The 18,472-nt window shown below is 47.4% G+C and overlaps 1 protein-coding gene across 2 annotated transcripts in view; it reads left to right on the forward strand.

Moving 5' to 3' along the window:
* Positions 1–18,472, forward strand: part of pxdn (peroxidasin) — a 296,825-nt gene that overhangs the window by 215,396 nt on the left and 62,957 nt on the right. For both annotated transcript variants that reach the window (XM_085996418.1, XM_085996419.1), the window contains 3 exons: positions 1,284–1,396; positions 10,899–11,055; positions 18,133–18,241. In XM_085996418.1, the coding sequence (XP_085852544.1) occupies positions 1,284–1,396; positions 10,899–11,055; positions 18,133–18,241 (379 nt within the window). The remainder of the gene's footprint in view (positions 1–1,283; positions 1,397–10,898; positions 11,056–18,132; positions 18,242–18,472) is intronic.

Raw genomic sequence — 18,472 nt, forward strand, 5'->3', positions numbered from 1 at the left:
TGGAGGTGCGGGGTGGCCGTTTTTTTCGGCGGCTGTCTGCCAGCACCTCCGTCCCCGGCCTCCTGATCTCCCCCCCCCCCGCGGCAGTGCCGGCTGTTTACCGAGAGCCCGGCACTTCTCCTCGGTGCCGGGCTCTTTTGCCGGCACTCGCGATCGCTCATCGCGCTGGTGCAGGCCCCTCCCCCTTAAGAATGGGAGGAAGGCCTGCAGTACCGCAGCGCGCCGTGCCGCAACGTGTGGTGCTGCAGCACGCTGCGCTGCGATATTCAGTTTCAGCGCCCTAAGAGGGATGGGAAGCGCCTCGAGCCTCGCCCCGTGTCCCTCTTGGGGCGTTCAAGCTGAATTTCCGGCGGTCGCTACGGCTCCGATCACTGCGCTAATTCTGGCGCCCAGGCGAGCGTGGCGCCCCGTTTGCGGCTCCACCGAATTTCTCCCCCATACTTTTTTTCAAAAAATTAAATTTTCGTTTAAAATATTTAATTAAATGCATTTTAATTCATTTCAAATACGTAATTTAAAAAAAAATTATTTCATGTGTTGGTGTATTTTTTAAGTGATCCCCATTCATACTTATGACAGTACGTACAGAATTCCCATAAGTTTGAATGGGGATCGCGAGTCTCCGTACCTTCGGGCCACCAGGTAAACACGTAGATATTTTACAGATCGGAGGCATCCGCCCGCGAGAAGTCTCCGATCGCAAATTTTGGGCCTATGTTACACTAACAAATACCAGAGGTAGTACCATAAATATATGGATTGAAACCTGAAATCCTAGTCCTCTATATAATTAGATAGAACATACGAACAATGACCGACAGGAAAAGAAAGAGCAACAGAAAATGCTGGAAATACTCAGCAGGCCAGGCAGCATCCGTGGAGAGAGAAACAGAGTTAACGTTTTTGCTGCCTGGCCTGCTGAGTTTTTCCAGCATTTTCTGTTGTTATTTCAGATTTCCAGCATCCGCAGTATTTTGCTATTATATGGAAAAGAAAGAGCCTCTGGTCCAATAAGCCTGTCCCATACAAGTGTGCACTCCCTACCCTGTCTGAAAGCCATGTGATCTCCTGGGAGGGGCAAAATGCAAGATAAAACCCATGGGCCAATTCGGGGGGGGGGGGGAATACATTTGCAAAATAGGTTTGGAAAGTTTTTTGTCTGTTTCACCTTGCTGGCCAGAGGTGTTGGGTGACTTTGGAAGAAAATATCAAAAACAAAATTTCCAACTTCCTGTTAGTATCGACCACAACTATTTTTTTTCTTTCCTTAATGGGGCCTCCAGTAATCCTGGTCTTCACAAACGCCCCAAACGATCTGACGGTTGCAGCTGGGGCAGATGTGCAGATTCCCTGCAGTTCTCGGGGCCAACCTGAGCCAACCCTAACATGGAGTAAGGTAGGTGAGAACCTTTTCGGAAACCAGTTTTGTGCAATGAGCCAAATACAGGAAACTCTTTTTTTTATCCAGCACCAACGGGACCGGCGTGGTGCCGGTTTATCAAAAAGTCCGGATTACAGAGAGGTATAGTAAAAGGTACGAGAGCTCCGTACACAGCAACAAATCCAGGCTTCCCTGTTGCTTAGCAACATGTGCAGGAACCGGCCACAAGATCCAAGCGTCCCTGTTGCTTAGCAATAGGTGCAGGAACCGGCCACAAGATCCAAGCATCCCTGTTGCTTAGCAACAGGTGCAGGAACCCGGCCACAAGATCCAGGAACAGCCACTAATATGAATTAAAACTTACCTGAACCTACTCCTGAATTTTGCCGGTTAACAGAGATTTCCGGTTATTTAAGTGCCGGTAAATCGAGAGTTTCCTGTACTTGTTAAAAGAACACTTAAAAAAAAAGAATGTGACTTCACCTCATGAGTTAGAGAGAGATAGACAGCTAGCCTTGCTGGTAAAAATAAAAATAAAATCACCAGGAGGCAGCATGTTTACTCTCAATACTATTTCTGAACATTCTGTCCAATGGACATACGGTTGTAGTTTCTGAGGTTTTTTTTTGGGATGTGTACACAGTGGAATTATAATTAAGTTTAAAATTGATCTTTCATTTTGTTCAAACCTGGAATAAATTTAAATTGTCCATTTTGTTCCATTTTATTGCCCATCACTCGCATGTACACTCGTGAAGGTAAGAGCTCAGAAGCAATGGAAGCATCAGATTTAGGAAGGATGTGACTGTCGCTGATAATACATCAAAAGTCATCTTCAGCCATTGTCGATTGACACTTTTTTTAAACAATTTTTGCACGGTCAGCAGAGTGGGGAATAAAAGAATTTTGTAGGGAGTTAAACCACAAGTGAGTGGGCGGTGAATGGAGCAAGTTGATTAATGTGGGGCCGGGGGAGGGGGGTAGGACCACTTTTCCAGAGGTTTCAAAATAAACTATAGCCTCCCGTAACTCGGACTAGCTGTTCCTTTCAACTTCAGTCTGGTTTCCAGCAAAAGCCAAATACCAAGGCACTTTAAGTTATGCCTGTATTAATCCAGGTTGTTAAGTTCATTGGAAAACTGGTTGAATTTAAAATTCTACTAAATAATTATCTAATGTGCTCAATATTTCCTCTTTTCATATGCAGTACTACCCATACCTTCATTATTTTAGAATTTTTATTTTCTTACCTGACTGCAGAATAGCCACTTTTAATTAATCTTATTTCAGGTAGCTTCACAAGCTCATAGTACCTGGAGACTACTAAAGTATTAAAGTACAGTGACATCTGCATCTGTTGGGAGCAGCCAAATATTGTGACCGGCAAAGAACCCGCACCCCGCCCCCCCCCCCCCCCCCCCCCCGTGACTTTGATTTCTATTGTATCATAGCCACCAACATTTTTAATCCTGCTCTCTCATGTCGTCTGTTGTATATTTACTGTTAAAATCCGTCCACTTAAAGCACTACTTTAGCTCCTTTGCTTTAATGCACTGTACAGGAGCCTCATCAAATTGTTTTCGATGCTTAATTAGGCATGAGGATGGGCACGAAGGTTCATGTGGGAATATAGATTTGTCCCCTTTTGTCTTTTAAGATTTAAAAAAAAACCTTATTTAAATTGTAATTCAATGTTGTAAGTGGCTCCTGTCATCGGGTACTGGGTTCCTTTTGAAAATTGAACCTATCAGGAGGTCTGCACTTCTTTCATGAAAAATGGAGCATGGTTGAGAGGGAGTTTTTGTCAGTGAATAATGGGTTGGTGCTTTTTTTTTCTTCTAAACCCCAGTGGTTGAAGTGACCTATGGTACAGCATCTTGGAATGCCAGTACACAATCGCTCAGTGATGCGAAGTGGGTACCTGCCAGTGATTTTCCTCTATTGCCGAGTTCTCTGCTGTGGGGAAGATCTGAGCAGAGGGTGGTGTGTTTCTCCACGGGGTGGGAGATGAAGTTGGAAGCTGAGTGCTCTTCAGACTGTTAGTGCACTCATCCAAGCAGTGGGCTTTAAAGCAGCATTGGGTGAGGCCCGGGAGCATACTGCCTTCAGTCATGTGTGATTTTGAGGAGATCGAGGAAGAGGACAGAAACAACTATGGAGTTTTGTCCTTGGAAAAACTGAATGCTTTTAATTAAATGCCCCTGGAAACTGTAGACTGTAATAAGGTCACAAATCTACAGAAATTACCTCAGTGAGGGAGGGGTTGGCAGTGGGCAGATGGGGGGAGCAGCGGGGCGGGCAGTGTGGGAGAAGGGTAGTGAAAAAACAGAGGGAGTTTGGAAATGTGTGACAGTGGGGGAATGGGGGAACGGACCACTTTTACAGCGGTTTCAAAATGAGGAGGTCCTGACTTTAACCCCAGATTTTTAACACCGTACAGATCTGGCCCCAATTTTGAAATGAATATATAGACTCCATCAAACTAAAGGTTCTGATTTCAGAACTTTGAGGCAGGCATGCTTTTTATAAAAATGATTGAGCCTCAATAGATAGACAAGCCTTGATTTTTATGAAGCTTTACTGCCCGTGATATCTTTCATCTTTTTCTACTGGCCCCATTAATTTCAAACTCCTGCTTCTCATACTATGGGGGGGGGGGTGGAGAAATTGGGTCGCAAAAGGTAAATCGTGCTTGACTAATCTACTGGAATTTTTTGAGGATGTAACTAATAAAATAGATAAGGGAGAACCAGTGGATGTGGTGTATTTGGACTTTCAGAAGGCTTTCGATAAGGTCCCGCATAAGAGATTAGCTTGTAAAATTAAGGCACATGGGATTGGGGGCAAGGTATTGACTTGGATGGAGAACTGGTTGGCAGATAGAAAGCAAAGAGTTGGAATAAACGGGTCGTTTTCCGAGTGGCAGGCAGTGACTAGTGGGGTACCGCAAGGATCGGTCCTAGGACCCCAGCTGTTCACAATATATATTAATGATCTGGACGAGGGAATTGGATGTAGTATCTCCAAATTTGCAGACGACACAAAGCTGGGTGGGAGGGTATGCTGTGAGGAGGATGTCGTGAAACTCCAGTACGATTTGGGCAGAAACATGGCAAATGCACTATAAATGTGAGGTTATCCACTTTGGTGGCAAAAACAGGAAGGCAGATTATTATTTGAATGGCAATAGACTGGGAGAAGGGGAAGTGCAAAGAGACCTGGGTGTTCTTCTGCACCAGTCGCTGAAGGTAAGCATGCAGGTGCAACAGGCGGTTAAGAAGGCAAATGGCATGTTGGCCTTCGTAGCAAGAGGGTTCGAGTACAGGAACAAGGATGTCTTGCTGCAGTTGTACAGGGCCTTGGTGAGACCGCACCTTGAGTATTGTGTGCAGTTTTGGTCGCCTTATCTGAGAAAGGATGTTCTTGCCATGGAAGGAGTGCAGCGAAGATTCACCAGGCTGATAGCTGGGATGGCAGGAATGAGGTACGAGGAGAGATTGGGTCGATTGGGCTTGTACTCACTAGAGTTTAGAAGATTGAGAGGGGATCTCATCGAAACCTATAAAATTCTGTCAGGCCTGAACAGACTAGATGCAGGAAGGATGTTCCCGATGGCCGGGGAGTCCAGAACTAGGGGTCATAGTCTAAGGATAAGTGGTAAGCCATTTAGGACTGAGATGAGGAGGAATTTCTTCACCCAGAGAGTGGTGAACCTGTGGAATTCTCTGCCACGGAAGGCAGTGGAGGCCAGTTCATTAAATATATTCAAGAAGGAGTTGGATATATTTCTTAAGGCTAAAGGGATCAAGGGATATGGGGGGAAGGCAGGGACATGGTACTGAATTTGGATGATCAGCCATGATCTCATTGAATGGCGGAGCAGGCTTGAGGGGCCGAATGGCCTACTCCTGCTCCTATCTTCTATGTTTCTATGTCACTGTTTTCCAAGTGCTCTGCTATTACATCTTTTATAATGGACTCTAGCATTTTCCCCACTACTGATGTCCGGCTTACCGGTCTCTAATTCCCCGTTTTCTCTCTACCACCGTTTTTGAATAGTGGGGTAACATTAGCTACCCTCCAATCCATGGGTACTGTTCCAGATTCCATCAAATGTTGGAAGATGATCAGCAATGCATCTACTATTTCTAGGGCCACTTTCTTAAGTACCCTAGGATGTAGATTATCAGGCCCTGGGGATTTATCGGCCTTCAATCCCATCAATTTCCCTAACACCATTTCCCTACAAATACTGATTTCTTTCAGTTTCTCCCTTTCATCGGACCCTGTGTTCCCTGACATTTCTGGGAGGTTATTTGTGTCCTCCTTTGTGAAGACAGAACCAAAATATGTATTTAATTGGCCTGCCATTTCTTTGTTCCCCATTATAAATTCCCCTGATTCTGACTGCAAGGGACCTACGCTTGACTTCACCAATCTTTTTCTCTTCACATATCTATAAAAGCTTTTACAGTCAGTTTTTATGTTGCCTGCAAGCTTACTCTCATATTCTATTTTCCCTTTCTTAATTAATCCCTTTGTCCTCCTTTGTTGAATCCTAAACTGCTCCCAATCCTCTGGATTACTGCTTTTTTTGGCCAATTTATATGTCCTCTCCTTGGATCTTATGCGATCCCTAATTTCCCTCGTTAGCCACGGTTGAGTCACCTTTTTTGTTTTATTTTTATGCCAAACTGGGATGAACAAATTCTGTAGTTCATCCATGCGGTCTATGAATGTTTGCCATTGCCTATCCACCATTAACCCTTTGAGTGACATTCCCCAATCAATCCTACCCAATTCGCGCCTCAGACCATCGTAGTTTCCTTTATTTAAATTCAGGACCCTAGTCTCTGAGTCAACTACTTCATTCTCCATCTTAATGAAGAATTCGATCATATTATGATCGCTCCAACCCAAGGGGCCTCGTAAAACAAGATTGCTAATTAATCCTTTCTCGTTACATAATACCCAGTCTAAGATGGCCTGATCTCTGGTTGGTTCCTTGACATATTGGTCCAGGAAACCATCCCGTAAACACTCCAGGAATTCCTCCTCCACAGTATTGCTACTAATTTGGTTAGCCCAATCTATATGTAGATTAAAGTCACCCATGATGACTGCTGTGCCCTTTTTGCACGCTTCTCTAATTTCCCTTTTAATGCCATCCCCAACCTCCGCATTACTGTTTGGAGGTCTATATACCACTCCCACTAACGTTTTCTGCCCCTTGGTATTTCTCAGTTCTACCCATACAGATCCTTACAATTGTGTTAATCCCTTCTTTAACCAGTAATGCTACCTCACCTCCCTTTCCTTTTTGCCTATCTTTCCTGAATATTGAATACCCCTGGATGTTGAGTTCCCAGCCTTCGCCACCCTGGAGCCATGTTTCCGTAATCACAATCAAATCATATTCGTTTACCTCTATTTGCGCAGCTAATTCATCCACCTTTTTACGAATGCTCCTTGCATTAAGACACAAAGCCTTCAGGCTTGTTTTTTTAACGCTCTTAGACCCATTAGAATTATTATTTACTGTGGCCATGTTTGATTTAAACCGTTGATTTCTCTGACAGCCACTTTTGTTTTTCTCCTTCCTATCTTTTGCTTTGTCCCCCTGCTCAGGTTCCCAACCCCCTGCCATTTTAGTTTAAACCCTCCCCCAGAGCACTAGCAAACACTCCCCCTAGGACATTGGTCCCGGCCCTGCCCAGGTGCAAACCGTCTGGTTTGAACTGGTCCCACCTCCCCTAGAACCGGTTCCAATGTCCCAGGAATTTGAATCCCTCCCCCTGGCACCATTCCTCTAGCCACGTATTCATCTGAAATATTCTTCTATTTCTACTCTGACTAGCACGTGGCACTGGTAGCAATCCTGAGATTACTACCTTTGAGGTCCTATTTTTTAATTTACCTCCTAACTCCCTATATTCAGCTTTTAGGACCTCATCCCGTTTTTTACCTATATCGTTGGTACCTATATGCACCACGACAACTGGGAGCAGAATGTTGCAAAGGGGCATTGATAGATTAAGTGTGTGGCTAAAACTCTGGAAGATGGAGTTCAATGTGGGGAAGTGTGAGACCATTGACTTTGGACCTAAGATCAATAGATCAGATTACATTTTCTAAATGGTAAGAAGCTGGGAACTGTGGAGGAGCATAGGGGGGGGGAAAATTGGGTTGCGCCCCGAAAAAGTTAGCACCCCTGTGCCTGAATTTCACCGATCGCTCCCCACGAGGGAGGCGGGGTGCTACTGGAAGCGCCACCTCTCCCTCTTGGGGCGCTGCGAGTGAATATCACGGCGCAACGTGCCGCGGTATTGCAGGCATACCTCCCCTTATTAAAGGGGAGAGGCCTAGCGCAGCGTGACCCGGGGCCCAGCTGGGCCACCAGGGATCGGAGTGCCAGCAAAAGAGCTCGGCACTCGAGAAGTGCCGGACTCACGGAGAGCAGCCGGCACCCCGCGGGGGGGGCTGCAGAGGAGGCCCCGGACGGCAGACGGGGCAGGTGCTGGCAGGCGGCCAGCAACATAAATGGCCGCCCGGCACCTCCCCTTTAATTTGCGCCGCCCTAGCCGCAGGTAGGTCCCCCCCTGACCCCGTCGGACATAGTGTCCGGCAGTAAATCGGGGGGCGCTAACAAAGATAGCGGCCGGAGCGCTGCGCACGGCGATGACATTGCCGGTGGCGCGAACGGTTAGTGGCGCCGTGCCCAGGCGCTAGTTGCTTTGTGCCCCATTAGCACCTACGGGAGGTGCAAATCAACTGAATTTTTCACCCTAGAGATTTAGGGGTCCATTTACAGAAATCACTAAAAGCTAGTGAACAGGTACAAAAAATAATTTAAATGGCTAATGTAATGTTAGCCTTTATCTCGAGGGCTGACATACAAAGGGGTGGAAGTTATGTTGCAGTTGTGTAAAGCTCTTGTTAGACCGTGTCTGGAGCACTGCCTTCAGTTCTGGGCTCCACACCTCAGGAAGGATATATTAGCCTTGGAAGGTTAAATGGGTTAAATTATGAGGACAGGTTGCATAGACTAGGCTTCTATTGCCTTGACTATAGAAGATTAAGTAGCGATCTAATTGAGGTGTTTAAGATGATAAAAACATTCAGTAGGGTAGAAAAAGAGAATCTATGTCCTCCTGGTGGGGCGAGTCCAGAACAAGGGGAGATAACCTTAAAATTAGAGCCAGGCTGTTCAGGGTTGATGTCGGGAAGCTCCTCTTCACTCAAAGGGTAGTGAGAATCTGGAACTTTGACTCTAAAAGCTGTTGAGGCTGGGGGTCAACTGAAAAATTCGAAAATGAGATAGATAAATTTTTGTTTGGTAAGTATTAAGGGATAGGGAGCAAAGGCGGGTAAATGGAGTTACGATACAGATCATACACTGAACAGGCTCGAGGGGCTGAATGGCCTATTCCTGTTCCTCCATAGGAATACACAGTACTGGAAACGGCCATTGCAGTGCACTTGGCCAGTTTGAAAGTTTCAAAAACACCATACTGCACCTCTGAAGTCCCTCAATTTCTTCTTTTGCCAACTTGCGTAAGATACAAGTGGTCTCCTCCACAAAACCTCTTAATCCTAGCTATTTACATGATAAGACAATTTCTTTTTGCTCTACCTGGCGTGATGATTTTGCAATTCTTGCTTAAGAAAGCAAATCAATTGTTTGTTTCTTCTTCACTCCTCCCTCTTCAAAACTTTCCTCCTACTTCTGTCATTTATATGATTAGAAATTACAGATTTTTCTGATTCATGCGTTCTCACAGTGGACTTTTAGTTCTTGCTGAAACTATTGTGATGATAACCCTGCCCCAGAAGGCGCTTCCCATTTCAGGCCTCCAGTAACCAGCAACTGCTCAAATCATTTGCTATGGTTGTTTGATTCTGTTGCAGTGGTTGAGGTCAATATCAAACCACCTGGTAAACAGCCCTCCAGTACAAACATCTGTCTTTCAGCAACACAACACAAAACAAACCTTATCCCCCCAATATACCATTAGCTTAGAATTTTTATTCAATGGTTTGAACTGTATATTTTGATAGTTTTTCCATTGCTTTCACCTCACAGTAGTCTCTGAGGTCCCTGTCTATTTGTCACAGTACAATCTGGGTATTGTACTTGCATAGAAGCGAGCTGAATACTGAAAATCCTATGAGGCATCTCTCTCTCATCAGGAGCTAGAACTTAAATTCTTTGCTACCCAGTAGTCAGGTGACATGGTTTGTCAAGATGCACTCTTCGGGACTGTTCCATCGGACGTTGATACTGACTCCCGCAATGCACCTTTCTTTTCTGTTTGCTCTGGTCCACTCATGCGCACGCACACTGACACACCTATACTGACACACAATCACACACACTCACTCTGCTGGGATCCAGCAGCATTGTAAGCAGTGTCCCCTTTAAGCAGCGCTCAGGAGCTCACACGCAGCCAGCTCACCGGCCTTTTAATGGAAAAAAACGCGCGTTGGCGGAATTTTGACTGGGCCACGTAGCCCAAAAAGAATTCGAGGGAACATTGATTGCAAGTCCACGTGAATGTTACAGGCTGCAGTCAAGAACGATGGGCCTTTTTTTTTGGCAGGGAATTTTAAAATGAAGTAACTCCTTTTTTAGGTGTTGCTGACTTTTTCCAGATTTATGCAAGTTATTATGTGTTCTGTTATAAATGTTAATTCTACCTGTATACACCATCCTCAGTGAAGAAGGGAGGATGGTACATGAAAACAGTTTCAAGGAATTATTTTGACTAAGTTGGTCAGATTTGTCGTACCTGCTGGCTCACGAATGGTAGCTCTGGGGGAAAAAAATTGACGGCTTTGCTTACTTTTGGGATCGGTATTGCTTGATTTTGTTCACATTTAATTAATTGAATACTAAATGTATCCATTTACCAATTGAGTCACCAATGATTATTTGGGTCAATTATGAAGATTTTGGCCTATAGATGTGTGACTTTTGTAACTGTTGAACTTGAGATGTGACACGTTTAAGGTGTGCTGCCTCTGAGGCCACACCTTGAGGTGCAACACCATGGAGGTGTGCTACATGCAAGACTTTTAAAATATAGATGATTACATTTAAAGAGTTGCACAGTGCAACATTGTTAGTTACTTAAACTTGCATGCTTTGAGAGATGTGGCTTAATTAACATTTAACAGTGAGGTGGGATGGGTGAATTCATTTTTGCTACTTATGTACTGTACTGGGAGCTAAAAGATACTCTCAGATTTCAGTCTAATGCATCTGTCCACGTTTGCAGCCATAAGGCTGAAATGGTTATTAGTCTAATCTTACACCTTTAGCAAGCTTTGCTTCAGACACAAGAGAAAACTATAATTGCATTGGTGAGTTGCTGCAGTTGTGGTGTCTGTAACCTACATAAGCTGTTGACTGATCTGGCTAGTGAGGTGTTCAAAAGATATCAAAACATGACCTCAAAGAATGCAGGCACTGTACGGGCTGTGTAACTAAGTTAGTGACACAATGTTTTCACTGTAGGATGGAATTCAGATCACAGAGAGTGGCAAATTCCATGTTAGCCCTCAGGGATTTCTTTCAATTCGTGACGTTGGACCTGCAGATCAAGGGCGATATGAGTGTATTGCCAGGAACAACATTGATCACTCTGCCGCTAGTATGGTGTTGACTGTGGTTGGTAAGTCTACAAAGCGGGCTTTGTGCTAACTGGTTACAAATATTTAATTAGTGACATTGGTTGTTAAGACCATCCAGATTAATTTCTCAATGTTATTTACCATGGAAGTCAAACACACAGATACCATAAACTCTATTGTGCGAGAATACTCCGTCCTCTTCATTTTGGTGCTTCATCTTCATTAGGTTTAGCACTTTTTCATTCAAATACTTATAAGTCACAAGATATGCAAATTGCTCCAAAACTCCTTATCCAGTATGATTGTTTCAATTTGACTGCAGAGATAAGGGCCTAGAAATTCAGTTGGTTGCGCCAGCCGGTAACGCCATAAGAGGGGTATATTTCCAGCGCTAGGCACTTAGCGCCCGGGCGCAGACCGATCTGCGCCAACGCCCAAATTCAGTTGACATTTAGCGCCGGCGCAAAGTGTTTGCGCCCGCTCAGCTGCGCGCGCAGCTTATGACATCATCTCGTCGTGCAATGCTGTTTGTGCGCCCCAAACCGGAAATTCAGTGGCGCCCGCCCAATGTGGGCGTGGCGCTGCTAAGAACTGTGAAGTGGAACGCAACAGAGGCCCTGTGGGCCTCGGGGAGCGCTAATTAAAGGGCACTTACACTGACCTATAAAGCCCAGCCATTTTGCTGCAATGACTTTACTGCTTTGGATTTCTGGACAGAGACCAAGGGACAGAGCTTACTGATTTGGGACAACATAGGAGAGGTATTTTTGGCTTCTGGCCAGTGCTTTGACATTTGATTTCACTGTTTTCAACTTTATTATGGGGGCTGTATGGGGGTCCAACCCTCAGTTGCAGCATTATGTGCGAAGGGCTCGCAGACGCTGTGAGAGAGGGCCAGCCATGCCTAGACGCAGAGGGGCCATCAGGCGTCGGCAACGTAGGCCTTACCCACTCAGGCAATACCGGCAGCAGGTGTCCTATCTCACCATGACTGCGGCGCATTGTGTTAAGAGGCTGCGCTTCAGAAGGGAGGTGGTTGCAGAGATCTGCCAGCTGCTTCACAGAGATCTGCGTCCACAGCTGATTTGCAGGACGTCTCTCTCGGTGGAAGTGCAGGTCACGGTGGCTCTGAACTTTTATGCAAGCGGCTCCTTCCAAGCCGCTGCTGGGGACATAGCGAACATCTCCCAGTTCGCCGCGCATCGCTGCATCCGGCAGGTCACCGATGCACTTTTCGCGAGGAGACACCAATTCATCTCCTTCCCCATGACCCGACAGAGGCAGGAGGAGCGTGCAGTCGGATTTGCCAGGATCGCGCGCTTCCCCATGGTGCAGGGCGCCATTGACTGCATGCATGTGGCTATGCGGGCACCTATCCACAATGCCGAGGATTACCGCAACCGGAAGGGCTACCATTCCCTAAATGTACAGCTGGTGTGTGACCACAGGCAGCGCATCCTAGCTGTCAATGCCCGCTTCCCAGGAAGCAGCCACGATGCATTTATCCTGCGCCAGACTACTGTGGCTGACATGTTCGAGGCACAGCCTCCACCAAGGGGATGGCTTATCGGGGACAAGGGCTACCCTTTGTGTACATGGCTCATGACCCCGCTCCGCGCGCCCAGGACCCCAGCGGAGGAGGCATACAACGAAAGCCATCAAGCCACAAGGAACATCATAGAGCAAACGATAGGCGTCCTCAAGCAACGGTTCCGCTGCCTGGATCGTTCCGGCGGATCTCTACAGTATTCGCCGGATAGAGTCTCCCAGTTCGTCGTCGTGTGCTGCATGCTGCACAACCTGGCTATCCGCAGGACTCGGGCACTGCCACCTGACATTGCACCACCACCACAGGAGGACCATGAGGAGGAGGAGGAGGAGTACCAGCCCAGGAGGAAGCCACAAGGTCCAAGGGCCGTCCGCCAGGGGCTTATTGATCGACACTTCTAGGCCCCCCTGTCAGGGAATGGGCTGTGGCAATGAACGCACCTGAAGGCAGCCGCACCGCAAGCCCTCAGCCGGTTAACGCAACAACCACTTGAAACCTGAGACGTGGACATGCTGAATAAATAAAAAGCTTTATTTCACAAACTCAGGGCCCTTCCCACATGAAACAGACAAGACCCCCAAAAAACAGTCAAAAACATCTGTCACTCCCAAAACCTGGGGAGGACTAACAAAACTTGCCCATCCAAATGGCCTTCATCATCGGCCTTACAAAAATAAGCCCCCCCCTCCACAACACAAACACCCCCATAAAAACAAAAAATGCCTTGATCCTCAGACTTACCAAAATAATGCCCCCCCAGAACACAAGCCCCCCAATATAAAAAAAACCGCTATCACCACACTCTAATGGGTGTGCCGAGAGGGCGAGTCCTTAGACAGGCTTCTCTGGCCCCTGCCCGACCTGCTGCTCCGCCTCAACCTGGGCCCTGCGGGTGTGGCAAGGCTGGGGGAAGGCTCATGAGGGCCACAATGCGTGTCGGCAGATGCCCTTGGGGGTCGGCCTAGTCGAGGCCTGGCCCGGGAGGGGCCGGCTGCTGACTGCTGCAGCTGTGGCTGGCCAGCATCAGTCTCGGCAGCAGCTCGTCGCACCTTGGCTGGGGGAGTGGCAGTGTCGGCTGCACCAATGGGGGCAAGCTGGCTGATGGCAGGCGCGCGCTGCTCGCCAGAGACACTGGCACTCGGCCGGGCTGGCAGTGCAGCAAGCGCAGCAATCTGGTGGAGGCCAGACCGCTGTGCTGCGGCGGGTGCCCTGGCGATGCTTCCGCGCCACAGCGAGTGTGGCAGAAGTGAGTGCCCGAACTGCCCTGGTATGTGCCCGCATCAGCTCTGCCAGTGTCTGGACGGCACCACTCATCTCGCGAGTCGCGTCCTGGGCTGCCGCGAGTTGCTGGACACCCCTGTCGTGCGCTGCCGCGAGTTGTTCGACCCCCCCTGGCCTGTGATTCCCCGAAAGCGATCACACTATGAGCCAGGGACTCAATGGCCTGAGGCATCTGTTGCACAACCCCCATGAACTCCTGGTGGCGCCGCTCAGACGCCGCCGACATCTCATCGAGGAGGCGCACCTCCTGGGCGAGGACCGTCTCCGGACTGGAGGGCGGACTCTCCCTCTGGGGAGAAGGCCGCCGAGCTGGCCGACCCTTCCCGCGTGCCTCGAGCCCACTGGGCCCAGGATCTGCCCTCCCCTGCAACACCTCCCCCCTCTGGGGAGAAGGCCGGCGTGCTGCCGGACCCTTCCCGCGTGCCTCGAGCCCACTGGGCCCAGGATCTGCCCTCCCCTGCAACACTTCCCCCTGGCTCTCCTGCAGGCCAGACGTCTCCCCTCCATTGCCATCCCCTGGCGCGGATGAGGGTTCCCCCGATGTGCCGCCTTCCTCCTGATCCTCGTCGTCCTCCTCCTCCAAGGGCCTGGCACTCTGAGCTTCAGGGACCACCTCCTCCTCACCAGCTGAAAGCAGGAAGGCACAAGAGTAGCTTTAGAGTGAGGACAGGGCGTCAGCGAGGGAGGCCTGAGTGGTGGCATTATGCGCATTTGTCGGTCAGTGCGAAAGGATGTAGATCTGAAGCGCAAGGGCAACGACAGAGGTCCAACCGGTCATGTCCTTACCAGTGGGTCCCAGTACAGGGTCCGCATCTCCGATCGCAACAGGGCCAGTCACCCGGGCACGCATGAGTCGAGCCACGCTCTCCTCCAGCTCACTGAGCGCCTGGTACTGGGGACGGCCTCCCCCGGTGGCAGACTGGCTCCTCAAATTCCGCGCCAGCTTGGCCTGCAAGAGAAAGGACGGCCTCTAAGTACAGTGTGGTGCCCTGTTGCTGTGTGCACTGCCTCCCATGGTCGAATAGCTTGGCCAGTGTGTTAAGTGCAGAAAGTGCTATTGATGATCATGCCAGTGCCATTGCTGCGGGAGGAGGGCTGCCCATTAGTCCTTTGAGGTCCCTTTGCCCATAATGTGAGGTGCACATGCAAGGATGAGGAGGACACTGGAAAGGGTACTCACCTTCACCATCCGAGTGAGGTCGTTGTACTTCTTGCGGCATTGGTCCGCACCCCTGGGGACATCGCAGGTGGATGACACCCTGCGGGCGATTTTCCTCCAGGCTTTCCTGTACTGGCTCCTGGGAGCATTCTTGCCACTGTCCGGGCACAAGATCTCTCTTTTGTTTTCGACACCATTAATCAGCACCCTCAGAACATGCTCTGAGAAGCGCTGCGCTCGTTCACGGGCCCTCTCCATGGCTCCAGGCGCTATTTTGGCCCACCAGCAGTGTTGAGGCCTAGCTGCAGGGCTCCAGTATGCAGGGCGTGGCAGCAGTCAAAGTCGACCCTTCCCCCTTTAAGAGCTGGCCGGCGTCAGGGTGTCTGCTGTCAATCAAAACATGACCGCACCTGCGCTGCGCCCGGCCTCGGCGTTATCAGGCCGCATCGCCGGCTTAGCGCCTGAAGAGAGCATTGCAACGCCAGTTTCAGCGCTCGGCCAAACTCTTGGCCAACTCTACTGAATTTCGGCGATGTGGCGCTAACTTTAGCGAACGCCCGACTTTAGCGCCCCAAAAGTGTCCAGACTGAATTTCTAGGCCAAGGTTGTTAAATACAGTTACTGCTCGGTGTGCTGGTTTTTTCAGTGCAGTTTGTCCAAAACCGTCCAAACCAGTGCAAAAGATGGGGGAATTTCAAGTGTGAATTTCAAGTGTAAATTACATCCACCACAAGTTAAGTTTCTGCCAGTACACGGCGATGGAAGCTGGCCACGCCCCCAGATCGAATTAATCATCACAACCGGTTTCCGCTAATTGCGCCCGTTTGCGAGCCTTCGAAGAGGCTCTTAAAATTAAGCTTCTATTTTAGGCGCAATGACACAAATAGGCACCTTTTTAAAAGCTTTTAAATATATATTTTTTAATTTACCAAGAAACTGACTACTGTACACCAATGAATCTAGTAAATGGTTCTGTATAGTTTTTTTTTAAGTCATTTTCAGTTATTTAAAATCAGGTTGCTCACAGGTGGTGGACTAGACAATCTGATTCAAAAATGCATATTTTTTGTGATAAACCCATTTTCAGCTGTAGTAATCAAACTGCGCCAGGTTACCACTCTTGACTATAGCGAGGAATATTTTTTAAAGCAAAAAAAAAAGAAAAATTACATTCTAAAACGCTCGCACTTGTTCGTGGGCAGTTTTTTGTTGTCATTTATGCAAATGAGTTTGAGCGGAATATTGAACCATAAAATCGATTCGGAAAACGAGCGCAATTTGCACCCGTGTTGTCGATTACTACCACCATTGTATCTGATTATTTTAGGTTTTAATGAATACCAGTCACTGAATAACAAGCCATTCCAGTGTGGGTTCGCTAGGTGACATAAGAAAACTACTAGGCACTTGGTCTAAGCGTTAAACAAAGCTTTAATCAACTGTTTTGCAACATGGAGATCTAGCTGTGTCCTTCACTAGTTCCTGTTAAGAATGTCCTGTGCAAGCTGGGCCCGTGCCCGAGTATTTATACTCTCCCTGGACAGCGCCACCTGTAGGCCCCTCAATATTATTTCATAAGTCTTTCATGAATGACTGATTCATGTCACTAGGGTATTGCCGTTCTATGTATACTGGAAGAGTAAAAATGGGCTTAATGAATCTGAATTATGTACTGGAAGAATACATGAAAAGTAAATATGCATTGGTTAGCACAGGATCAAAATTACCTACTGTAAAGGGAAGCAAAAAGGCCTGGAATATTGTAATCCCATAAATTAATCGATTTTGAAGCATTATTAGGGAGGACTGCAGAAAGCATACGAGTGACCTTAACAATTGTTCACATGAAAGCTGCACATACTTTAAGAAACGAAGAATGGTGACATGCCGCCCCCCAAAAAAAGGGCCCAAAAATCAACCTACAAGAGAGAGGGAGAGATTCCATGGGCAGTACTTTCAACTTCAGCGGGCGATATTGGTCTCCTATTATACACTCAACCTGACTTTCGTTTCCGCTGACTTGAGTTCCAATCGGATTATCACCCATTTAACACCCTTGTCGAAGTTGAAAGTTCCAGCATGTTTTCTTGCTAGATATAAGCCAGAGTCTGCAAACCCTTGAACTCTTAACCATTGCATATCAACAAAAGTTCAGGAAAGGTTAAGCTTTGTTCCTGCTTTTATAAATGTATTCGTCTTCCCTGAATGGCTGATAACCAGAGGGCACAGATTTAAGGTGATTGGCAAAGGAACCAGAGGCGACATGAGGAAAAATGCTCTTACGCAACGAGTGGTTAGGATTTGGAATGCACTGCCTGATAGGGCGGTGGATATAGATTGAATAGGAGCCCTCAAAAGGAAATTGGATAAATACTTGAAGGAGAAAAAAATTGCAGGGATACGGGGAAAGAGCGGGGGAGTGGGACTGACTGGATTGCTGTTTGAAAAGAGCTGGCACAGACTCGATGGGCCAAATGGCCTCCTTCTGTGCCGCACTATTCTATGATTCCCATCTTAAATGCTGAGTCAGCCCTGTGTTGTGCACCATCCTCAGCTCAGAGGGTGGACTGGAGACCTTCCCAGTCTACCTACACTGCTGTTCGATCACAGTCTGCGAGGAGCTATGCTGGAACAGCCCACACTGCCTCATTTTCTGGTTCTTTCCCTTCCTGTAGGTGAGGGCCAGGCACTCAGCTGAGTGCTTCACTTAACAACTCCGTTAAACTCAAAACACTTAACCACCCCCCCCACCCACCCAATAGGAATTGTGGCCAAAAACTTGTGTCCAACCACACTCTTGCCCAAAGCTTTGAATGTTTGTTGTGTTTTGAGCTTATGTATGATTGCATGAATCATCACAGATTACAAAATGTAAGCAATATTTTTTTAAACCGTGACTAAAATCACGTTGACCTGCTTTACTTCAACGGTAAACTGCTCCTCATCTCGACGAGTGAAAACTAGTTGTTTACGTTAAAACAGATGGTCCGAAATACGCGGCCATTAGTATTTTCAGAGTGAATGCATGGAAACTTTTACTTTAAGGGGAAAAACTGTCAGTTGTTGATGCAGAATTGAAATACTGTTATAAGCTTATCTCTGCTTTAATCACGTCTGTTATCCCACCAGTCCCCGACATTGTTCGAAGTGGAGACACTTTTGTAGAGTCCTCAATCAAAGAAGCTATTCAGAGTGTCGACAGTGCCATCAACTCCACTCGCAGGGATTTATTTGAAAGGTAAAATAACACTCTACTTATGTATCCAGTGTTAAATCAAGTATCCTGCCGGTTTGTTGAATGTAACTCTTGGAATTATTTTAAGTTTTGAAAAATGGTTTTTGACTGGCATGGAGAAAATATTAAAACAATATTTCATACCCTTGGCGGCATTTTCAGGAGAACTTCTCTTCGTTCCCCCTGCCCCCCCACAGAAAAAAACTGGTTCTCGGCCTAAAAATGATTAGAAAT

This window comes from Somniosus microcephalus, chromosome 9, assembly GCF_052327205.1.
Source record: "Somniosus microcephalus isolate GS21.2 chromosome 9, FLI_Smic_1.0, whole genome shotgun sequence".
NCBI classification, from domain to species: domain Eukaryota; kingdom Metazoa; phylum Chordata; class Chondrichthyes; order Squaliformes; family Somniosidae; genus Somniosus; species Somniosus microcephalus.